At 40.7% G+C, this 19103-nt stretch overlaps 1 protein-coding gene across 4 annotated transcripts in view; it reads right to left on the minus strand.

The window, feature by feature from the left end:
- Positions 1–5265: 5265 nt before the first annotated feature.
- Positions 5266–19103, minus strand: part of GALNTL6 (polypeptide N-acetylgalactosaminyltransferase like 6) — a 1179553-nt gene continuing 1165715 nt past the window's right edge. For all 4 annotated transcript variants that reach the window (XM_027068962.2, XM_053216708.1, XM_053216709.1 and 1 more), the window contains one exon: positions 5266–6440. In XM_027068962.2, the coding sequence (XP_026924763.1) occupies positions 6273–6440 (168 nt within the window). In that variant the 3' untranslated portion in view covers positions 5266–6272. The remainder of the gene's footprint in view (positions 6441–19103) is intronic.

Below are 19103 nucleotides of genomic sequence, written 5' to 3' on the forward strand. Positions count from 1 at the left end.
TCACTGCAAAAGAAATGCAAACTCTTTGCTTGGTGGCTGTCCCCTTCCCCCACACTCCAGGGCTGAGGTTAATAATCACATTAATAATCACAAAGTGCAAGTATTTGCTTTAGGATGTTCTTCCAGAGATATGCAAATAGCTTTAGTTGATCACTTCTTCAAAGCACCCTGGAAATCTCATTAAGAGGAACTAATCCTAAATTCAGTTTGGTGTTCTTACTGTAATAAGTTTGTGGAAAAACCAACAAAAACACATGGGTACGGAGATGAGCAACCATAACTAAGGGGTTAAAAATGGAGGCCCCCAAGGAATGATTGTTCACAGTTTTTTGGAAGTATCTCCATATGTCTCATATTTGGCTTTGCTGTGGACCAACGGCCCTATAGTGAAGCATGAATTTCCATGGAGAGTGGAAGGAGCGGAGGCCTAAGCATCAGAAAGCCTGGCTTCCAGTCCTGGCTCTTCCAGCCTGGACAGACATAACTCGTCACAAGTTAATATTAATCACAAATATGGAGAGTGGCACCTATCAACTGTTGACCTTGATCTGGCAAGCCCCTTGACTCTGAGTCCTTCAGTTTCTTCATAAGGATAGTATTATTATCTACCCCTGAGATAGGGAGGAATGAAATAAATGTAGTATCATTTTGAAAAACAAAAGCAATAACGTGAATAGAATCTATCTATCCAACTAACTACCTACTTACCTACCCACCCAATCTATTTCCATCCTGTACCACAAACACGAGAATTAATAATATGACTGTGATGGGGATCTACTGTTTTTAGCTTGGAAAAGTAGAAAATGACTTAGTTGATTTCAAATAAATTTTTAATTAAGTTATAATTGTCTTAAGGCAATAAAAAGATTTAGGTAGGTGGGTATAAGAATTGTTAATTTAAAAGCTTTCGTTAAGCAACTTGTAAGAACCTATTGCACACGAATGCAACAAGCGATCCAAAAATAGAACTGGTTGTTGTTATGTGCTGTCTGAAGAGAAAGGGTGAGGCTAGCTGGTGTCTTGCAGACATAAGCATTACTAACTATGGGACATTTTAACTTTCCTTGGAGGAGCCATCAAGTAAACAGGCAGGTGGACGGTAGACAGAGTGACCATCCTATTTGCTATCACACCAGCCTTTATTTCCTAAACATTTATTTATTTTTGAGACAGAGAGAGAGAGAGCATGAACAGGGGAGGGTCAGAGAAAGAGGGAGACACAGGATCCGAAACAGGCTCCAGGCTCTGAGCTGTCAGCGCAGAGACCGATGCGGGGCTCGAACCCACAGACCGTGAGATCATGACCTGAGCCGAAGTCAGACGCTTAACCGACTGAGCCACCCAGGCGCCCCCAGCCTTTACTTTTAATAACCACATGCGAAGTAACCGCTTGAGCTAAAGCCGACCCTAAACCAGCCTTTCCTTTTAAGAGTAAAACGGGACACAGGACAGCAGGCATAAACCAGGACCGTCCTGGTAAATCAAGACCCATGTCGCTTACAGACACCCCTCCCCCCAAGGTGAGTAATGTCAGAATAAAATCATTAACAGCAAGATTCTGAAATGTAGCCAGACTTCTGTGCTGAGGTCGGTTGCATCACGGTGGGACTGAAGCAAAGTGGAAGAGGGGCAGATCGCGGAAGCCCCGGGAGGCTATTGTGTGGTGAGCAGAAGGGGGCAACTTCAGGGGAGAGGGACAGGAGAAAGGCTCCCAGGCTTCTCTGAAGCGAAGTATCAAACACGTGCCTGAGCGGTTGTCTGCTGAGAAGTCACTGTACCAGACACGCCAGCCTGGTGTGTCAAGCGGAGAGATGAGGGACTGTGAACAAAAGCTGCGGGCCAGTGAATGTCAAGTCTACCAAATAGAGTTGCAAACAGCTCCTGGGTCTGCAAGCAAAGGCTACAGACATAAATCAAAGAGCAATCTTCCAGCGTCAGCAGCGTGGGAAGGACTGGCTGCTCGTCACGCTTCAGTGTCCTCCTCCAGGGTCTCGCCCGTAGAGAGTAATTACAGTTAGTGGTGTGGTCTGAGAGTTACGATGGCCAGGGTAGACCTTGTGGATGAGGCGAAAGGAGAGGACGATGCACCCCCATGTTGGAGACACGATTTACCTCTCCCCATCGGTATTCATTCTCACAATCGTGGAGAACCACTTAAAAATAGTTTCCCTTTGAGGTCTTCCTTCTCAGGATTTAGATAACATGCCTTGCTTATTTCCTCATCTCCAGCACCTGTTTATGAAAGTGTATTGCAGCCTTATATTTCTGCCGGGGAAGAAGCCTAAAGAGATTTGACTCCAGGGGTTCCCAGGGAGAAAACAATGTTCACAGTCATCGCATATTATTAGGATGGCTCTAAATTCTAAATGATGTAATCAGGAAGCATTTGAAGGCGTCCGGTGGGGAAGGCGAGGGGTTGTCCACTCCCGGGAAAGGTTCTTCAACATTTAGCAAGCGAAGTCAAAAGCAGGAGCTCGCCAGCAGCTCTGTTCTGGTCTTCAGATGTGTGAAGTCCTGGGCCGGGAAGGTCACCCAGTGGTGAGTATGGCCTTCCTCCCGTGGCTAGACAGTCAGTCAGCTTCATAACTCGAGTGCCATTGGCTCTTTTGATGTATCTGACACAGACTTTAGGGTGCCAATTCCAATAAAGGGTTCATTTTTGCAATTTCCTTAGTTATGAAGGAATTGTAAAGCTTTCCATGTGAGGGCAAGAATCACAAAGTAGATATTTATATGTGCTTTACTTGCTTTTTGGCTTTAAAAACAACAACAACAACAACAACAACAACAACAACATATAATTGCCCCTAAAAGAAATGGTGTCTAAATATTGGTACTGGTTTTACGTTTTGCAAGAACACGACCTGAATGGGCCTCACCCTCTCTTTCATGGATGGTAAATCCAGTGTGTTAGTATATTATGCATTGGTTTATAAAATTCTGTATCACCAATTCACAAAAGAATCCTGGAAGTTGCATTATTCACTGAGCCTTCTGATATAATGACTACATTTAAAGAGTCGTGTGATCGTATTAATATTTTTAACTAAATAGCAGTAGGCATAGAAGCCAATACATTGTTATTACCATGCTATTAATTCAGCCTTGGAACAAAGAAGAAATCCCAGCATTAGTTCACAATTGCCTTTCAGCATAGCTTTCCTCAGTAAATACATAAGGGTTTAAAAAATCAACTACTTTTGGGAAGCCTGGGTGGCTCAGTTTGTTAAGTATCTGACTCGGCTCAGGTCATGATCTCACAGGTCGTGAGTTTGAGCCCTGTGTCGGGCTCTATGATGACAGCTCGGAGCCTAGAGCCTGCTTCAGATTCTCTGTCTCCCCCTCTCTCTCTGCCCCTCCCCTGCTAGTGCTCTGTCTGTCTCAAAAATAAAACATTAAAAACATTTTTTTTTAAATTAACTATTTTCTAAGTTCCGGCAAAGCCATTTATTATGGAGAAGGAGCGATTTCTGAGGCCAGATTAACCTCATGATATTTTCCTTCTCATTCTGATACAAAAGTAAATCAGTACTCTACTGTTTCAATTTCCAAATCATGCTATTTCCAGGAAAGAGAATCTTCTTGATTACTGTTCAATCCCCTTTGCCAAATAATTATACAAATGTATGTAATTTTCTATTTTTCACAAGAGTAATGGTGGTATTTTAAGGAAGTGGAGTTCCAGTCTTTGGTGGTACTGAGAATGCCTCCTTAACTGTGCTTGTTGGCAGTGTTCTGCCCTTCTGCTAAGACGTAGATTCTCTGGGCTTCATTTTACTCTGTTTGGATGTTCCCCATTTGCATACACTTAATTGCTTGGCAATTTGAAGTTTTAATTTTGGCTTTAGTGTCTTAGGCTTCCCTTGAAATTTTTTTGTTTTAATTTTTTATATTACATCCTTTTACTCAGAGGGAAGATTAGATGCAAGAGACAACAAGCCCCTCCAGGATCAGGAACCCAATCTTTGTTGATCCTGGGTGTTATACTAAAACGATGCAGTATTTAGGCTTCCTCAGAAAACGGTGCCAAACATGTCATGGCTAGCTTCCCATGATTAGAGCATCCTAACATATTGTAGATCTGGGCTTTCCAGGGTGCAGAACCCAGGGGTGGCTCTTTGGTAAAACTGTAAATAGCAGTCAAGTGTTTAATGACATAATGTGAATTTTTATAGGTTCATCTAATTCTACAACCAGATTGCTTTCCGAACACTTGAGACAAATCTTCACTCACTCTCTGGAATTGTTCAACATGCACAGGTTAATTTCTCCCTATTGATTTTCTCTATTCTGCATCTTGAATGCTTCGAGATCTCTTGACCTACCCCCAAAATTTCTGCGACTGTCATTTTGAAAAGAATAGCTCTCCAAAAGAATGCTTGAAAGACCCATGAAGATGACGAAATAACTCTTCCCCAGCTATCAGCAGGGCAATTTAACTGGACATTTTGATTCGATTTCAAGGAGGGAACAAAATCATGAACATTTAGAAGATATTTCATATATTCAACGTTCTGGACGTGAGCTCTACTCTCATAAGCATCCCCAGGGAGGCATAATATTCTCATCTCATGACTGAAAATTTCAAGTTATATGAGAATAATACAGAGTCATAACCAGAAACACCTTGGGTAACAGAAGGAGGGCAACACAGCACAGGAGGGAAGGCACTGGTCAGAAGAGCCATCTGCCAGTCAGGAATTAAGACTCCCCTCTTTGGCCTTTTGTTATTCATCTGGAAAAAACAAAGCGGGTTGGAGTCGAAGAGTCTTCCCAGTTCTCAAATTCAACACCTCTATATCCAAGACATTATAGACATTTTTATTAACAGAAAAACTAAGTTAAAAGGGAACAACAAAAGCAAAATAAAAACATTTTCTACCTGGAAAAACTTGAGAAATGTATAATCAACATGACTCATCTAGAGATGCATCTTGATCCTTGTAATTTCTTCCCCCCTTGTAATTATTGAAAAGTAGAAAAAATAAAAAAAGTAAAACTTTTAAAGATTAAATGTTCCAATTAGTTTTGTAATCATTCCTCTCTTCACCCCTAAAGTATTGCCCCATTAACAGAAAATGGTGCCAGAAGCACTTTATTGATGGAAATTCCTTCTGTGAGCTTCCAAGGGAAACAAAAAAACCATCATCCATATCACCCACAAAAAACAAACAAGTTAACAAAAACTCCCGAAACAAAACAAATAAAACCACTTCTGTGTCCCCGGCACTGACCACACAGAATGAAAGTGAACCAAGCCATTTTCGCACATCACTTGGAGTGTAGATTTATTTGGATTTAAGAATCTCCTCAACAAATTACATCAACCTCACTCCATTTCCTTCCTTAATAAAAATTATGACTGGACAAACATCAGACTTTTAAAATTCTAAAAGTAATAGAAAAGTAAAAATAGATTTCCTAGGGAAATCCCTCTCCTCCACCTTGCATGGTTTTGCTGCTTCTGTGAAATCTTTCTCTTTGGAGTAACTTGGTAGCACAGGCTTTGTTTTGTTTTGTCTTGAAACAGGATTTGCACAAGGGCACTGAGTTAGAACTTCAGCAGATTTGTGGAGCGTGAGCTTCTACGAACAGTAAGTTCCCTCTGCTCTACAAAGGAAAATGGCAAATGTAAATGAAAGAACGGGAACGTTGGAAGTTCGCTTCATTATGCAATTTACGTCTTCCATTAGATAGTGCACCCCCGTTTAAAAATAGAACAAGAGAACAGAATGGTATGAGCACTCGAAAACCGTCTGCAGCACTTTGAAGGGTTAAACCTGCTTAACCCATTCTTAGTCAGAGAATGGCACCAAAGAGTACAGCTCACCCCTTAAGCGTGGCTCGTTCTAAACCTGCGGTATCCTCAGCTTTTCAGAGCAGTCGTGCACTCTATTTCCGCCCCCCTCCCACCCGGTTTATAGGATCCATTCATAGCTACTCACTACTGCAGGATTTGACCTGAGAAATGCGAGGATTTATTAACTCAGCAGTTGTTTTGAAAAGTCCTTAAGTAATCTTTGCCCTTGTCCAGCAAGGGCACTGCTAGTCTCGAGTTCTCAGATGCAGCTGGTGAGGTTCTCGGCCAAGTTCTTCAGATGCAGGAATTTCTGCAGGACAACCTACTTTGACATGGCATTTACAAATCTTTAAACCAGGCTTCCTGGATCTAGGAAATGTTATTCCTGACTCCTTCGACCCAGATGCTGGCTAACATTTAGTTTTTATAATCTGTAGGTAATCACTCGTTCTTTCCTCCTTCCTTCTTCCTAGGAGCTGGCATGGTGGTTAAATTTTTCTAAAACAGTCATATTAAGATGTTCAAAAACCCACTGCTGAGTCTCAGATAGAGGGTCACATCTCGCCATGAAAATCTTCTTCTCTGCGGGGTTGCAGTCCACACAGCTGTTGCTCACAGGATGGAATAATGTTCTGTCCTGGAGGGGTCAGAAAGAAAAGAAAGGACTGACATGATATGCGGTGAATGACTGGAGTCCAAAATACAGACAGGAAGTAAACATATCCGGGTTTACATTTCAGTATATACCCAGAGTGTGAAAAATAGGCCATCTCCCAAATTAAACAATAACAGGTTGGAGAGCCGCATGGGAAACAGTTTCCCAGCGCCCATCGGCAGTACGTTGGGACTCCAAAGAGGTTCAATCAGAAACAGAGAATTCATTCCTTCACTGATTCTTTTAAAAAGTGATCCATCATTTTCTATTCTATAGTGAGTGCTTTGCTACATGCTTGGGTTTTAAAGATGCTAAGTATATGAGGTTCCTTGTCAAGTAGCTAATAATCTAGGTATTTGGGGAGAGGCACACAGACAAAAATGGTAATTTAGTCCATAGCAAACAACAACAGTAACACACACATACACACACACACACACACACACACACACACACACACACGGCCAGGAGAGTCATAGTCTTCCCTCCCTTTGTATTGAGCCTCTAATGGGAAAGAGAAATTTGAAAGAAACAGGCACCAAACAAGCTAGGTGCTCTGTTGCCCTCTTCAGAAGATACGGGGATGGAGATACCTGATGCACAGGCAGAATCTCAATGTACAAACTCAAATTTATTAGCTCCGGAGCTTAGTACCTTCAACCCCTCTTTCTGCCATCACAGCTCTTCCTGTGATGCAATTCTCATTGCTTTCTGTAAAATGGAAGAGGCAGCCTTCACTTCTTTTTTACAAAGTTGCTAAGTACATGATAAAGATAACAGCTCTGTGAGAGACAGTTACCATCAGGATGCAAAGTTTAAGTGGTGAACAAGCCCACTATCTGAACAGGCTTTACTAACACACAGGTCTTTTTTTTTTTTTTTTTTTTTAAGTAATCTCTATGGCCAGTGTGGGATTCAAACTCATGACCCCTAGATCAAGAGTCACATGCTCTTCAAAGTGAGCCAACTAGGAGCCCCAACACACACCTCTTTTCATTGTTCAAGTAGGGACAAGGAAGTTAAAGCAAAGAGAAAAAAGATCTTTCCTTAACCACTAATAAAACTTTTTGTCTCTTAGAGTGTCTATGGGAAAAAAAAGCCAAGAACATGTAAAAGCATCCTCAAATCACTGCTTAAATGTCAGGATCAAATGCTGTTTTTTTTTAGGAAATGTCCAGGGGTTCTGATTATTTTCTTTAGCTGAGGAATATTGGACTCCCAATGAGTTTAGAGTTAAAGAGTTTCTCAGGCAACTGTGTCAATATTCCCAGGTTGCTTCTGGATGTTGAGACTCCATTAACCAATATTTAATGTCCTTTTAGGATCCGGATGTTTGCACAGTTAGGCACTGTGTGAAGGGAGAATAAGGAAGGAGAAAGGCAGTGCCCGCAATTTAGTGCTTGTTTCTATTTAGTGCAAGCAAAGAGCTCTGCCTAATACAAAGCCTCACTTTTCTGTTTTCTTAAGTTTCCTGGGTTTATTCGTGGATTTTACTTTCCTTCCACAAAGAGGGCTCCTGAGGCGTCCTCCATTTTCTTCACCTGAGGCTTTGCTAATGCGACTGCTGTTTGACAAGAGGGGAAACTCTGAGGAACTCTGTCCTACTCTGGGTGGAGGGGGCAGATTCTAGTGCGGAGGCGGCCCTGTAGCTCACCCCACGCATCCTTCTCTCTTGGGGCGAAGCTTATGATTAGAGACCCCTTCTCTCAACTGCAGTGCGCCCTTCCCTCTTGGTTCCCAGCATCTCTCACACTCAGTCTCCTGCCCCCTTCTATCAGTTTTTAGCTACATGGGCCTAATGAAAAACTGAAATCAGTTTTTGAAAGAGCCTTCTTAAGCTGTTAAGTTCCTGAACATTCTATGTGACCTACTAAATTCTAATTCATTCTGTTCCCCGTACATGTACTTCTTTCTTCCCCTTACTTATCTGTGTTTCCTTCTATTGTTCCCTTTGTCAATAGCTCAAGTGGGGACCTTTCAATGCTCACAGTTTCTCCCCCAAAGCACATATGTCTATGAAAGCTAAAAAAAAATGAGAAAAGAAAGGAGTAGAATGCGTTCCTATTCTCTTTCCTTTGCCAGCTTGTGTACTCAGTCCGGATGCAAAAGCCAATCCTGATTTTCTAAACAGTATTTGCTGAGCTATAAGGTGATCGTATTTCTCCCAATCTCAAATTGGAACACATTCTCTGACAGATACAGGTATATGCATGAGGACAATCAGACAGGATATGCAAATTCAGCACAACCCTGAAAATCTGTTATTGTACTGCATGTTCAAATAAAAGTTGAAAAGTTGAATTCCCTAAATCCATCTATGGCTGAGAAGCTTCAGCAGCGAAATGAGAGGGTAGATAAGATTAATCTGTAAGGCCTCTCCTGGCCATAAAATTGAATGAACATTTTATTCCAAAGTTCACTGGTGACAGAGACAGATGCTGGGGCAGCAAAGTAGAAACTATCAACAATACTGAGTTGATTGATAGATTGATCATTCTCTGGTTATAGACTGAGCTCCGTTCACCCTTGTCTTTGGAGTATCTGATAGGTCCTAGAGGCGAGGCTTCTGGAGGCCTTGCCAGCCTCTCCAGAGCCTGCTTCTTCCACTTTTGACCTTGGGGGCTGTGTACATTGCCATGTTTCTACTTCCTGCCGAGCTTTTGGATTATGAAACGTCTCTGCTGATGGTTTTCTTGGCTGGAATTAAGTCAGTAGAACAAGTAATCGTTCGTCAATATGGTCTCTTGTTCTATGACAGCCCTTTGCACCCGTACCCTTCATCTCATGATAAGAGATGGTCGTAACAGAATTGAATACAATGTTTTTTCTTTGGAATAGACTTCTGAATGCTTTGGCAAGTCTGCTGTTCCAAAACCCCCTTAACGGGTGCTTTTAACCGGACTGCTCATTGTTCAGTCCTGACCGGGAAGCACAGCATATGTTCTGGCTGTTCAAAGTGCAATACAGCAAACTATGTCTCTGGTACCTCTCCCACCTTCCCTGCCCGCTTCCTCCCTTGTTTTACCTGGGTTCCTTTTATATCTTTTCAAAAAATGTTTATTTATATTTATTTGTGAGAGAGAGAGAGGGAGGGAGGGAGGGAGACAGAGAATCGCAAGCAGGCTTTATGTTGTCTGTGCCAGAGCCTGATGTGGGGCTTGAACCCACAAACCATGAGATAGTGACCTGAGCTGAGATCAAGAGCTGGATGCTTAACCGACTAAGCCACTCAGGTGCCCCTCCTATTTTGTTTTTGCCTAGGAAAATTAGAAACCCTTGAGCAGGCAATGAAAAAGTTACATCCAGGGTTATGGAACTGCCCTTCATAATCAAATCGGGTCAGACTAAATATCCAGTTCTGGCCATTCAGCTCATGCTGTGAAAGGTGTAAGTGGGCCTTTTCAGGTAGCTCATTGAAAGGGACACCTCTCCAGAGCAGGCCTGTGATCTGATTGGCATCTGTGGGACACTCGTAGGCCAGCATTAAATTTGATTAGATGTCACGCTTCGACAGGGTTGGAACTTTGAAGGAATGAGTACGTTGTGGAAAGCATTCCATGTTGTGTTCAAGGTGGTAAAAGAACAAAACACCAGAGATGCAAAGACAATAAAAGAAGTGTGTGAGTTCACAATGTTTGGAAAGATGATTCTGAGAATAAAACTCCCACATAGTAGAAGGCAACCTAGTAGTGGCTATAGGGCTGGGATTTTGCTCTGCAGGGAATTTGGATCAAATTCCAGGCAGGCCACGTACTTGTGTGACCTTGGACAGTATTTAATCCTCACAACCCCAGGTTCCTCATCTGTAAAATATAGATAATACTATATCCTTTGCAAGTTCGTTGTAAGGATACAACGAGTTAATATATGTAAAATTGCTCGCACAATGTCCTAAATATAATAAGCGATTCTACTCCGCATCTTCCCTTAATTTATTTTTAGCCAGGGAGCATCCCCAATTCTAAAAATCAGAATGTACAAACCATCTGGCCCAAGACCAGCTATTCAAGAACAAATTGCATTTTCTGAAATCCTGGCAAAGTAGAATTTGCAAAAATCAGCACCTTCCCCAACCAGTTATCCGAATTGTTATACCAGCACCTTCCAATTTAAACAAAAGGACTTATGGGGGTGCCTGGGTGGCTCGGTTGGTTAAGTGTCCGACTTCAGCTCGGGTCATGATCTCACTGTCCTTGAGTTCGAACTCCCTGTCAGGCTCTGTGCTGACAGCCTGCTTCAGATTCTGTATCTTCCTCTCTCTCTGCCCTTCCTCCTCCACTTGTGCTCTGTCTCTCCCTCTCTCAAAAATAAATAAACATAAAAAAATGTAAAAAAAAAGGATTTATGGAACAAAGGTTTTATGTCCGAAAGGATTTATGGAACGTGGCTCTGGAATGAGCCCTTCTTTGTAACTATGATCAGAGTTTGTATACGATTCATATGTTTCAGCCCTTTGTCTGAAATACAACACTGTTCAGGACAGCTTTCAAGAAGTATTTATTAAATATCTTTTGTTTTCTGGTATGTATTAGGAGATAGGCTTAGAAAGATAATCTCAGATGTATCTCCTGACCTAAGAAGTGGGGGAGACCAACAGGTAAACAAGAAATGTACGAAGGAAGAAAGTGCCAGAGAGATTGCAGAGTAAGACGTATTAGGGTATTTCAGACGTAGAGAAGAACTTGAGAACAGAGATGTGATAGCATGCGCATTTATGCATTCAATTTATTCAACAAAAATTTATTTGGGACCTACTATTATCAGGCACTATTTCAGGTGTCTGAGATGTATCAATGAACTTAGCAAGACAAAAATCCCTGCCCTCTTGGATCTTACATGCTAGAGGCAGGGTGGAGGTGAGTCACTGGGGGCACAGGCAGTAAACAATGAGTGTAACAGGTAAAACATACAGTCAGTGTGCAAACTGAAATAGGGCAGCAAAAGGACACGTCATCGAGAAGGTGACCTTCGTGTAATCTTGCAGAAGGTGAGGGAATTAGCCGTGCCAATATCTGGGGGAAGAGAGTTCCAGACAGAGAGAATAGTCAGTGCAAAGGTGCTAAGCAGGATTGCACCGTGGTGGGTTAGAGGAGCTGCGAGGGGGGGGGGGGCGGAGTTGGGGGGGGGGCAGGGAGTAGGACGAGATGAGATCAGAGGTAATGAAGAGCTAGATTATGTGCTGGGGACCAGCAAGTGATTTGGTGAATTCCAGATGATTACATCCAAGAGATATCATGCAGAGACTGGGGTGCATTGCTAAGGCTTGATTTTTCATGCAAGTGTTTGAGGGGGGAAGGGTGTATTAAACCCATTGGAGGATTTAATACAGTGAGCCACAGGATCCATATTTTGGGTCGTGACAGAGAAGAGGGTGGAGTTGGGGTAGCGTGACGCTGGACTCTGGATGAGAGAATAGTCCGAGGCTACTGCAGTCATCCAGATTAAAGCCGGCAAAAGCAAAACCCAAAGCAACAGGGGTGAGCTGGAAGAGATGATCTATTTGAGAAGTAAATGTCTAGAACGTTCTGATTAGTGGGCTGTGGGCATTGAAGTGGGGGAAGAAGTGGATGACTGGAGGAAAAGCAATGCTGAGGCAAGAAATGTCGAAAAAGGAACAGGATCGCCTGGGGGGAGAGGGGATAGTGATTTCGGTTTTAGGTATAACAAGTCGGAGGCAGCTATGAAGCATCCAGGTTCAGGCGTCCAATAAGCAGGTGGCTATCGACTGGACCTGAGGACTTTTCTGTGCACAGTGGGAAAAACTGAGTTGATGCCTTCTACTGACTATTCATTTCTGGGAGACATACATTGAAAGAGAATGCTTTTGCAAGACAGAGCTCTTTCTCTCCGATGCCTTTGGTGTCTCATATGGATGTGGCTAGTTTTTAATCATAGTTTTATCCCTGACAATAATCTTTGATGGTCACTTGTCAGTGAGTTAGGTTTTCCATCTACAAAGTGAATGGCGTGGAGGGGAGAGAAGAATGAGATACGAGATAAGAATATCTGCCTTCCCACCTCTTAGCGTGGTGGAGAGGAACAAGGTTGATAGATGAATGTCCTTTGTGTTCTGGAAGAAAGACAGATTAGGCAGCTTTTTCCTGCCTATTTTTACTGTTGGCCTCTGGGAGAAGGCAAATAATACGTTGATAGGCATAACAGGGACAAAGCAGTCTTATTGTCTATCCTTTTCCATATTTTTTCTTTGACAGTTAGAATTCCTCACAGGATGAGAAAATTGGTCTTCTTGCATCGGTGGCTAATTTGGTCAATCAGAAATAATGCTTCTTAATGTCCTGACCGAGCCCCTTGGTGTGTGCACTGAGATGTCACCAGCTACAGCAAACCTTCCACCCCTACTCCTTGCTCTTCTCACTGGATTTTCCGGGCTATAGGCAAGTGATATACATGAGCGTACCCTCAATTCTCCAGAGGAGCCAGAATTATTAAAAAAAAAATCTAATCTGGTTTGTTAGATAACTGCTCTTCAAACCAATCAAAGCCTTCCTGGTCTCTTAGTTAAATTCTTAGCATGGCCGACAGGGTCTTGTATAGTCCTGTCCAGGCCAGATGTCTGGTTCTACAGATCATCATTTTTCCTCACGTTCACACCTTTCAACTGGCTTCTCTCTGTTTTCCCAAGAAAACCAAGATCTTGCCTCCTTCAGGGCCTTTGCATAAGCTGATACTATATCCAGGGTCTTTTTCTCTGCCACTTCCTTCACTTGCCTAATTCCTACTCATCTTTTAGGTCTCCATTTAAACGTTAGTTTGTAAGAGCAGGTTTGCCTACTTCTCTGAGCTGGGTAGAGCCCCATGTTTTGTGTTCTCATATTATCCTGTAACTTAATTAATTAATTTATTTTTGTCTGCCTCCCCACTAGACTGAAAGCACCAAGAGTAGGGAAAATCCATCTGCTCCATATCTTGTTTCCATCTGTCCACAGCTCTTCATCTCCCCTCGGTAAACCTGGGAATCATATGAACATAACAATAGCTGCTTTTTATTGAGTATGAATCTATGTATCTGGCAGTGCTACGTATTCTACATAGGCTTTCTCATTTTATCTACCTTAACCACATAAGCAATAAGAAATAGTGAATGTGGACAAACAGGAAGCTGGGCTCATTTTTTATTTATTCAACAAATACTAATTAAGCACCAACTATATGCCAGCCAGTGTTTTAGGTACTATATGAAAGAAAGCAGAGAAACATCTCTGCTCTCATGGGATTTACATTCTAATATCTAGCCAGAGCTAAATAAATACAATGGTACAAAACTCTATAATACAGAAATACAACTAATTAGCCCATTTCTCCCATATGTAAACTTGCTTGGAGAGCTAAGATCAAATCAGAGGTAGTTTGTTGAACACATGGTTTGTAATAGTGAACACTAATTGAACTCCTAAATGCCATGCCCTAGGTACATTTAAATTTTATTTAATCATTACAACAGGCCTTTAAGATAGATATGATTATTATCCCCTTTTTATAGATGAGGAAACAAAAATGCATAGTAAGGAAGTTTCCCAAGATCCCAGAGCCGGGACCCACCCTGGAGCCAGAACCCAAGTCTTCAATCCCACAGGACCTAGAGCCTCTGCTCTGGATCTCTAAGCTATGTTTCACTGCCCTTCTTGGCTGAGCCAACCAGCAATCCTCCACCTCTGCTCATGAGCAAATGTTATTTAAATACTAACTGAAATGTTTACAGTTCTTATTACCTAGATTCTTTTCTGTTAGTCCAAGTGTTGGCAGGCATTTAATTCAGGAAGGCTTTATCCTTATGTTAGAGCCTGGGATAGTCTGCAATGGAGCCTCTCTTGTTCTGAGTGACGAGAGAGTACGGCAGTTAAGTTCGTTAGGTAAAATGCTAACCGGTAGGGATATTGCCAAGTTACCTAGAAATGGCAAAAGATAAAAGGTCATGCCAACCAGGTGCGACATACAAATAAAAACAAGAGTGGAAGATAACACTATTGAAAAGGCAGTTTTATTGCTGTGCTGAATGTATTTCCCTCCTGGGAGTTAACCTCCAGCTTGGTTGAATTCTTGATTTGAATCAAAGATCATAACTTCTTAGGGTGTAGTGACTTAAGTCTCCTATTAGAAATGGGGGTATGATGGAGATAGTGGGCATGTTGCTTTCAGCAAGGCATTTGAAAATCTCCTCTTTGTTTTCTTTTGGGCAAGCTGGAGAAATATGGGCTAGAAGAAATAACTATTAGGTAAATCTGTATCGGTTTGAATACCTTCATCCAAATGATGCTCATTAATGGATCAATGCCACCTCTGTCTTACTATAGAAGGCTCAGTTCTTGGCCTTGGGTGTTGGGACCCACAACTCAGATGAGGGCATGGATGCGTGCAGATCTGATTCACGGATGGAATAAAACTCGTTTGACGGCTAATAAGCTAGATAGAAAAATCTAAATCCAGGTTGAGGTAAATCTGGTGAGATAGAATTTCGTAGAAATAAATGGATGGCTACACAAGTACAAAAAGACACATTATACAGGTATAAGAGTGTAGAGATGTATCTCTGAGAAAAATGAGAAAAAGACGTGAGTTTTTATACTGAAAATTTATTAAAAAGCTAAATATGTCAAGTTAAGGTAGAAAATCAAGAAACTAAACCTAAACTGACAAAAATATATTGCTCATAACAAAAGGGAGCTGTAGGCTTATAACAAAGCACAAGAAACAGATTGCATTTTCTTTGGTCGGGACACACCTAGACCATTGTGTTCTGATCTGGGTATCATGATATTTTCTAGAACTATTTGGAGTATGTTAGGAGTGAGTTGAGGAAGATCCAGGAAGTTGAAGTAGATCCAAATTAAGTCATATGAAGAGTCGTGGCAGGCAATTGGCCTATTGAATCAGAAGTAAAGAGTAAAGATCAGGCAAGCATTGTTCAAATATTTGGGATCTGTATTCAGTGAAATGGATTAAATTTAATTGGTGTGTTTTCAAAGACCAGGGAAGAACTTTTTAATTTTTTAAAAATGTTTATTTACTTTTGAGAGAGAGAGAGCGAGAGAGAGAGAGAGAGAGCAAGTGGGGCTGGGGAAGAGAGAGAGGGAGACACAGAATCCGAAGCAGGATCTAGGCTCTGAGCTGTCAGCACAGAGCCCCACGTGGGGCTTGAACTCCTGAGCTGTGAGATCATGACCTGAGCTGAAGTTGATGGCTTAACTGACTGAGCCACTCAGGCAGCCTTGAGGGAAGAAATTTTCAATACTTGGGACTGTCTAGAAATGAATGAGCTGAACTGGGAGTGTGTGACTGCCTGAGTGCGACCACAAAGTCCAGGATTTTGTAGTGGGGCTTCGTATATCATAACCAAAGTTGAATTGCATGCCTTTTAATTAAACTCTTCGTATATACTTTTCTCATTTTTGGTCCTAAATCAATACCTAACCAGAATGCTTTAAAAATAAGAACCTTGTGGCCTTCCATCTGGCATCTTTGTGGACCAGCAGGATTTCATGAGCTGAGAGGCCAAAGCCCTGGCATATATCACAAGTTACAATAAATAGTCACATGTAGGCACATGCCAAGACTTCCACCCACTCACTTTGTAAACTAATGTGACTGTTGCAATGTTATCAATGTAGCCGGAAAGGAAACTTCTTATCTGCGCTTCCTGTTTGATGTTATTTTTAAGTCCTTTCTAATAGGCAGTTAAACTATGAGAACACCCCAGGGAGTAATGAAGAATAGAAATTTAAACCTTTCACTTTTAGTCTTTGGGGAGGCCGTGTATGTGGTCGTGAGACAAAGAGATGTGCTAAGGATTTGTGTCTTGTGTTTTTTCTTTTTAGTTAGAAGTATAGTTGACACAACATTACACTGGTTTCAGGTTACAACATAGTGATTCAACGACTCTGTACCTTACGCGGTTGCTCACGGCAAATGTAGCTGCCATCTGTCACCACACAACGTTATTACAATACCATTGACGATATTCCTATGCTGTAGCTTTAATCTCTATGACTTACTCGTTCCATAACTGGAAGCCTCTACCTTTCACGTCCCTTCATTCTTTTTGTCCAACTCCCCATCCCTCTCCCCTCTGGCAAACATCAGTTTGTTCTCTGTACTTGTGGGCCTGTTTCTGCTTTTTGTTTGTTTGTTCGTTTGTTTTTTAGATTCTACATACAAGTGAAATCGTATGATATCTGTCTTTCACTGACTGACTTATTTCACTTAGCATTATACCCTCCAAGTCCATCCATATTGTTGCAAATGACAAGATCTCATCCTTTTTTATAGCTGAATAATATTCCATTACACACATACACATATATATCTCAATGTATATTATGAATGATATATATCAATGTGTATATATATATGTGTGTGTGTGTGTATATATACACATATATATGTGTGTGTGTGTATATATATACACATATATATGTGTGTGTGTGTATACATATATATATGTGTGTGTGTATATATATATATACACATATATATGTGTGTGTGTGTATATATACATATATATATGTGTGTGTGTGTATATATATATATATATATACACACACACACATATATATGTGTGTATATATATATATATATATATATATTAGGCATTTTCTTTATCCATTCATCTATTAATGGACATTTGGGTTGCTTCCATGAATATTTGTTACATTTTATCCATCACAACTTGGGGTTCATGAAGAAGATCATTTCAATAACTGAACCCAGTGTTTCTTTAATCCATTTAAAAATGCTTATTTAACAACTTCTATATATTAGATATTAAGCAGGCCAAACAGAAATAAAAGAAAAGTTCTTGCCCTCAGGTAGTTAACATCTATAAAGGAAGACTAACTATGCAGAATATAATGTTACAGGTACAAAAAAAACAAAATGATATAGGAATACAAATAAGGGGGCAAGTTCCAGCCAAAGCAGGAGGGACAGACAGGGTAAAGAAAATAGGTAAACATTGGAGCTTGAAAAGGGATTCTCCATCTGGCTGCCCATAAGAATGTTTTAGGAGCCTTCAAAAAATACCAATACCCAGGCCTCCCCTTCTAGAGAGCCTCAGTCAGGCTTACCTTATGACAGTAGCACACTGCCTTAAGGGTTCTTTTACAATGTCCTGGAACCTGGCACTTTCCTAATGTTTGATATTTTTTCTTTTCCTTGGTCAACATTTTCTTGGCTATTCTTGGCCTTTTCATTTCCATATAAATTTCAGGATCAGTTTATCAATTCAGACAAATGAGCCTGCTGGGATTTGGATTGGTTTTGCATTAAATGTACATACCTTTTTGAGAACTGTTATCTTCACAATATTGATTCTTATTCTTAAACATGATCCCTCTATATAGCTTTAAATTCCTCTTAGTGATGTTTGGTAGCTCTCTGTGTAAAGATCTTTCACATTTGTTGTGAGATTTGTTTTTGTTCATGTGATGCTTTTCATGGTGATCAAATGAAATTGTTTTTGAATTTCATTATTTATTTATTTTGTTGTTGTTGCTGGCATATAGACATTTGCTTTTCTTTTTTTTAAACTGTAATGTTTATTTTTTGAGAGACAGAGGCAGAGCATGAGCAGGGTAGGGGCAGAGAGAGGGGCAGACACAGAATACAAAGCAGGCTTCAGGCTCTGAGCTGTCAGCACAGAGCCTGATGTGGGGCTCAAACTCACAAGCTGTGAGATCACGACCTGAGCCAAAGTCAGCCAAAGCCAAGTTAACCGACTGAGCCACCCAGGTGCCCCGACATTTGCTTTTCTTATATTTACCTTGTATCCGAGACTATGCTAAAGGTATTTATAAATTTTAATAATTTAGATGTATAATCTTTTGGATTTTCTGTATATCCAACTATGTCATCTGTGAATTGACTGTTTTATTTGTTCCTTTCCAATTCTCGTATGTTGCAATTTCTTTATCTTGCTTGATTATTCTGGGTAGGTCATCCTGTACAATGTAAAACAGAAGTGATGATAGCAGACATTGTATTTTATTACCAGTCTCTGGAGGAAAGCTTTAACATCTCACCACTAAGAGTGAATGGCTGTTGTGGGTTTTTGGAGATACACCTCTTATTTGATTAAGTTAGCTTATTTCCATTAGGTTACTTTTTATATGGCTAAGACTATTTAGTCTTAGCTGGTAAAAGCTTGAGGATTCATAGATAGACCCACGTATATAAGGTCCCTTGACTTTGACAAAAAGTGATATTTACATGTAGTGGGAAAGGAAATGGTCTTTTTAATAAATGATGATTGATCAGTTTGATATAAATATGAAAAAGGAATCGATCCCATATTACACTGTACACATAAAAATATTTCAGGGAATTATATACCAAAAAGTAGAAGATTAAACAATAAGTCTTCCAAAGATGACTTAGAAGACTATCTTCATGACTTTGGTGTGGAAAATATTTCCTAAAGAAGACACAAAAAACACTAATGATAAAGAATAGCTCTTTATCAAGATATTCCATGAGAAAGAAAAGGCAAGACATCAACTGGAATAAGATATTTACAATATGTATATCCAACAAAACACTTGTATCTAGATATATTTTAAATGTCCTCCCAAACATTTATAAGAAAGAATCAAACAATCCATCTTAAAAAACGGTCAAAGACTTAACAGGTCC

Source organism: Acinonyx jubatus, chromosome B1 (genome assembly GCF_027475565.1).
Source record: "Acinonyx jubatus isolate Ajub_Pintada_27869175 chromosome B1, VMU_Ajub_asm_v1.0, whole genome shotgun sequence".
NCBI classification, from domain to species: Eukaryota; Metazoa; Chordata; class Mammalia; order Carnivora; family Felidae; genus Acinonyx; species Acinonyx jubatus.